This window comes from Panicum virgatum, chromosome 7N (genome assembly GCF_016808335.1).
Source record: "Panicum virgatum strain AP13 chromosome 7N, P.virgatum_v5, whole genome shotgun sequence".
Lineage (NCBI taxonomy): Eukaryota > Viridiplantae > Streptophyta > Magnoliopsida > Poales > Poaceae > Panicum > Panicum virgatum.
In genome coordinates this window covers 11,276,300-11,281,992 of record NC_053151.1, presented here as the reverse complement: position 1 = coordinate 11,281,992, position 5,693 = coordinate 11,276,300, and the positions used below count along the sequence as shown (strand labels likewise).

Sequence of the window (5,693 nt, the reverse complement as noted above, 5' to 3'; positions counted from 1 at the left end):
TGCTCCATGCACATGGGGAAGTAGAGTACTTTGGTGTCGTCGTCGCCTCTGGCAGTCTCCACGACAAGGGAGTAGATGCGCAACCACTGCTTGGGATCTTGCTTGCTGTCGTACTTGGAGATGCCGACCAGCTTGAACTTCTCAGGTAGTAAGAACCCGCGAAGGCGCCTCAAGAAGGTTGGGTAGGAATCATTGGCTTCATCTTCTCGGGCGCGTCTGTTAGCTTCGATTGTGGAGCGGGCGCCGTATCCGCGATTGGAGTTGATCGTCGCGGACGTCGCGACTGGTCCCGTGGCCATGGCCGCCGGGATTTCCTCCACCTCTGCTGCGATCGCGGTTGCGACTACCCTCTGGCGCTCCTCTGGTTCGGCTCCCTTCTGGGTGTTGACTGCTGCGGCCGCCATGCCTGCTGCCGCTCTCGCCATGTTGGCTGACAGTGCGCATGGGCCTTTCCCTATGTAGCGTTATGTAGGCCCTCTCGGCGAGTTCGGCGATTTCTTGAGAGGCACGTCCAGCGGGCATTGCTCGGCCTATGACGTTGAGGGAGGCTATGTAGGCCTCTGGTGTGTCGTGCGGGTGTTGGGCGACGGCAGCCAGAGTGTCGTTGAGGTTGCGAATTGGGAGGTTGACTGTGAGGTGCTGATGGCGTTCAGCATGCTTGGTGTTGCGGAGTCGGCGTGCGGCCTTAAGCACCTCAGTGTCCGGAGGAACCACGTTAGTTGTGAGCTCGTCGGCGGAGACGTCGTCCGGGAAATGCTCTGGAGTATGTGGGTCTCGAGAGGGTTGCCCTGCCTCTTGCTCGGTGAGCACCGCGTAGGGTTGTCGACTGGGGGAGGAGCTTCTCGAGCTTGAGGTGATGATCTCTGTGTCGCCTTCCTCTGAGATGGTTGGAAGCGGCGTACCCTCCTGGTACGGGAGTTGCTCAAGGCAGGCGATCAGGCAGGAGTCATCATCGGTAGCGAGGTCGAAGGGCTTCTGATCTAGCCAGTAGACGAATCTGCCTTCTAGAGTTGACATGATTACCAGACCCAGGGCGGGTCCGATTAGCGGCTTCTCCTCATCCGAGTCCGAGTAGTACTCGAGCTCAGGTAGTTCTCCTTGATGTTGGATCTTGGAAAGCGTTGCCTGATAGACAGCGCCGAGGTTGCAGAGTCCGAAGAGGAGTCGCTGCGGGGGGAAGTCCGAGTCGCACGATGGCTCAAGAGCCAGCTCGCGCGGCTAGATCCAGGTGGTGGTGGTGGAACCCGAGTAGCACTCGGATTCGAGCTCGTGCCCTCTGATTGGATCAGAAAACGAAATTTCACCGAGATTCTCGACGAGTTCGTCCACTAAAGCTTGAGGAAGCGTCGTGGATGAAGGCTTCTCCTCCGGGGCCGACGCAAGGTAGCACTGGAAAGATCCAGCGCCGTCGGCGACGCAGACCTAGGAGCCGAAGATGAAGGTGTCGCCTTGCGTGAAGGCGAAGTCGGAGTTGTGAGCAAATGGAGCCATCGAGTTCGCCAGCGGATCTTCGACGAGGGCCCCTACATGGTGCACCAGCTGTCGGTGTTTAAATTCGGCAACCTACCGCGGGGGGTGCCCGAGGTAGATGATGGTGGGGCTCGCCGAGACCAGGAACTCGAAGGTGTGACACGAAACACACAATTGGAACAGGTTTGGGCCGCAATGTGCGTAATACCCTACGTCCTGTATGTCGCGTGTAGCTTGATTGATTGTATGATTGTCTGGAGGGGGTCCCTGCCCTGCCTTATATTGCACGGGGGGCTGGGTTACAAGTCGGTTAGAGTACAGGAGTACTAGTCAAGTACGACTAGGAGTAGTCCATGGCTGAGTACGGCGCAAGCTTTCCTATTCTAGTACCGATCCTGTGTTGCCATGTAGAGTACGCCGTCTTGCACCGTGGTGTACATGCCAGAGAAGTTGTGGTATGTAGTCCCCTGTCCGGGTACGGGAAGCCTCCATGGTGGACCCATGGATGTCTGTACGACAAATATCACAACTTCTGCATCGACTAATGCATATATAGTTTTTCCTAATTACAAGGACAAACACAAAGCTCCTTAGATGTATCTTAAACTTGGATTGATGTTACACAACAACCCGTACTAAATGCCATTCTTATTAGGAACTACCGGTAGCATTAGGGCATAATAGCAGGTGAATGGTCGTGAAGATGACGTTGCCATCCTCCTGTGGTCTCCAAAAAATGCTATAAGGCACGTATAGTGGATGAATTGTCATGAAAGTGATGGTACTATAGCTACTTCAATATTGTTTATAGTTCACATATGCACGCCATGTTTAGTTCCTGGGTGAAAAGTTTATTGGTGTCACATCAGATGTTGCATCGGATATTGGAAGTGCTCCCCATTTAAGCTTGGGAGGTTCTGACACAACTTTATTTGTGTTTTTTTTTCCGTTTGGCGACACACGGGCTGCCTATGTGGGGGTCTACGCACTAAAGGGGTCGTGTATCATGCACACCACCTTGTCGGTATCTTTGTGGGTGTTATAAATATATATGGACCAGGTTGCTGCGCGTGATACACGACCCTCTTTGTCTTCACATAACTAGTGGATGTAATTGAGCCTTGCGGTGTGAAGTTGTTTAGATCCATTCATATTTCATAATATTGAAGAATCTCAGTCGAATGAATAAGCTATGTTTTCCGCAGGCACTATAAAATAACGACTACATATACGTTGATAAGTTGATTAATTATGCGGGATCGGTAGACATATCTATATATCTATGTCTATGTCTTTCTATATACCGGCAGCGAGGTAACCTAGGATTAGCACCAAGCTAACCCCTATGAAATTTCTTCCTACCCTCTGTTGTAACCTCCCATTTTGGGTGCTCTTAAGTCTAAGGATCATCAGCACTGTGTAATGCATAAAACATTGTGCCGGACGTAGGGCATGGAACTAGGATAAACCATTACGTCCTCTCTGTGTGATTCTTGCTTTCCTAAGTCCACCCATGCCACCGGAGACATGTACTCTGACAGCAACTCGAACACAATGCTTGTCGCAGTTTCGACCCCGCGACACATGGGAATCTTAAAAACAGCACTGCCGGGACTTAATGACTACTGGTAAATTACATGATAGTAACATGTTCCAACCGTCTTCATGGGATGAGAAAATAGTATTGTTGTGATGAACTTGTTTACATTGTTTCTAACCGTCTTCAAAATAGGGACATGAAACTTTCATTAAAACCAGCCTAATGATGGATCACACATCTCTAAACTTGTAATGATGCACGGTTGGTCTATTTCTGTGTAGCACGGTGCACCACCACCACTTAACAAGAGAGCTTTAGGGGCGACCATATCGTATGCTTCATGACAAATTATGCTTTTCAGCTAGCTAACCAGCTAATACGGCACGTGTGTCGTGTTCAAGGCCGTGTTTGCATATTATCACTTTACCCCACATATTTGTCCCGTCAGTCGCATGTCCAGGACCAGTTTGCGATGAGGGCGTCCTCCGTACGTGGGGCTGTAGAGGTCCCACCACACATGGCGCTCCGGCGTGCCGCATGCCATCTCCTTGCTGACGCACCCCACCGTCGCCCCAAGGGGCCCAGCCTGCAGCACGCCTCCCTCCGTGCCGCACGCTTGTAGTTCTGCCCGGGGCTATAAATAGGACTACGTACGCACCTGTGTTTTATCACCTTTCATCGAAACACAACAAGTTGAGTCAAGTAGCGGCACTAGCTAGCTAGCTAGCTAGCAATGGCCACACCCACCGATGATCCCACCATGGAGACCTGTGGCGACGTCTCCGAGTCCGACCCAACCATGGAGACCATCGGCGTCCTCTCCGATGTCCCCATGGTGAGCAGAAACCACTACATAGGCGTCGCCTCCGCCAATTTCAGGGTCCCTGGACCGCCAAGGATCCCTATACGTATAAAGCGAGGACCATGGGGTGGAAATGGAGGCACCCATAGGGAAATGGAAGGCAAATCACAACGTCTAGAAAGTTTAACAATCTACCATCATGGCGTAGTTGAAGGGTTTCAATTTTCCTACATTGATGAAGACGGGCAAATCCGCACCGCTGGTCCTTGGGGTCAAAATCGTAACTTGTTCATTCACCAAGTGAGTAGATTTCATACTTTACCATGCATGTGCGTGCGGTTGTTTTGCAAATCATGTTGGCTTATGCCTGCCTTCATCATAGAAAAGACGATGCAATTCTATGTTTGGTTGAAGTCAAACTAACTTAAACTTGACTGGTTTTCTGGAAAATATTAACAAACAGTAAGACTCCAAATATAGGTATATATATATATAATGAAAATATATATTCCATGAAAAATCGTACTCACTACGTTTTTTACATGTCGTATTAGTTTTGTTCTTAGTCAAGCATATGTATCTTTGATTATATAGATTCATAACATAAGATTTATGTTTTTAGATTTACTATGAGAAATACTTTTATAGTATATAATTCATATATATGTTGCAAAACTATACTGATGTTTCGAAATTGATTAGATGGTCAAAGATAGTTACTTTTGACTTAAAGCACTGCGACCTATGAAATAAAAGAACAGAGAGAGTACGTATACTTGCTTATTTAGTAGTATGATATAATGTATATGTTTTTATATAATAAGATAGTTTGACCTAATATTATTTTAGAATTGTATCTTAGCTTCTTGGGAGGGATGGAATTAGTAGCTATATATACGCCACCTAATAAATACTTGATGATATATCTAATTTTAGAATTCTGTGTTGTTTTACAGATAATGTTTGGCCCATCAGAGTATGTGAAGGAGATCTCTGGGCATGGTCACAAAGCAAACACGTCCTATCTGTGTCAATTGAAGATCGTCACCAACTACGCTGAGTATGGTCCTTTTGGAGACTGGACCGGCATTCCATTCAGATTTACTGTGCCAGAGAATGAGACCGTGGTGGGCTTCTTTGGAAGCTATGACACATCTTTCGTCACAAAGATTGGTGCTTACATCATCTCTAAAATTTTTTGCTAGTATTCGACCCTGCTCCAGCCTGCAGCTACCTGCATGTTCCTTTCAATCATCAGAGTGTTTGATTTCCTCCCGTTTCCACTGTTCCAGCAATAAGATGGCTAGCTAACAAGGGTGTTCCCCTTGTCTATGCCTGTTTGCATGTTGTGATCTTTTAGTCAAATCGATCGTGTAACATCTTTCCCTTTTTTTCCTTTGCAATGTTCAATGATGTAATTTTCAGAGATTGTTTTCGTCAGAATAAAACATATCAATGCATGATAAAGTGGAATGGTTCATGTGTAAATCCTTATCCTGGTATCTAGCGTCCGCCTCTTCCCAGCATCCCTGTTGCTGTTTACGTATGGTCGCCCCAACAGTGCTACGCCGTGTGCACCTCTACCACTATATCACCATTATTGATGAGCCTGGTCTCGGGCAAGCCCACACAGCACTATGTCAGGATCGTTCTAAGGCGACGCGGGTTAAGACACATTGGCGACGCGGGTAAAACATGTCGCTATTTTTTCGTCGCTAATGACTCTACATCGGAGACGCGTAAAATGCCCGTCTCCTTTGAACAGGACACAAGAGACGCATCATAACTGCATCTCTAAACACTTCAATAACGCGTCTCCTTAGCAAGATAAAGTTAACGCGTGACAAGAACACGTGTCTCCTCTGTCTCAACGAAAGGAGA

General features: G+C 47.9%; 1 protein-coding gene across 1 annotated transcript; it reads left to right on the top strand.

Moving 5' to 3' along the window:
* Positions 1 to 3,677: 3,677 nt before the first annotated feature.
* On the top strand, positions 3,678 to 5,300 carry LOC120683670 (horcolin-like). Its single transcript, XM_039965761.1, has 2 exons — positions 3,678 to 4,112; positions 4,769 to 5,300. The coding sequence occupies exons 1-2, from the start codon at positions 3,744 to 3,746 to the stop codon at positions 5,015 to 5,017; spliced, it is 618 nt and encodes a 205-aa protein (XP_039821695.1). The 5' UTR covers positions 3,678 to 3,743; the 3' UTR covers positions 5,018 to 5,300.
* The last annotated feature ends 393 nt before the right edge of the window (positions 5,301 to 5,693 follow it).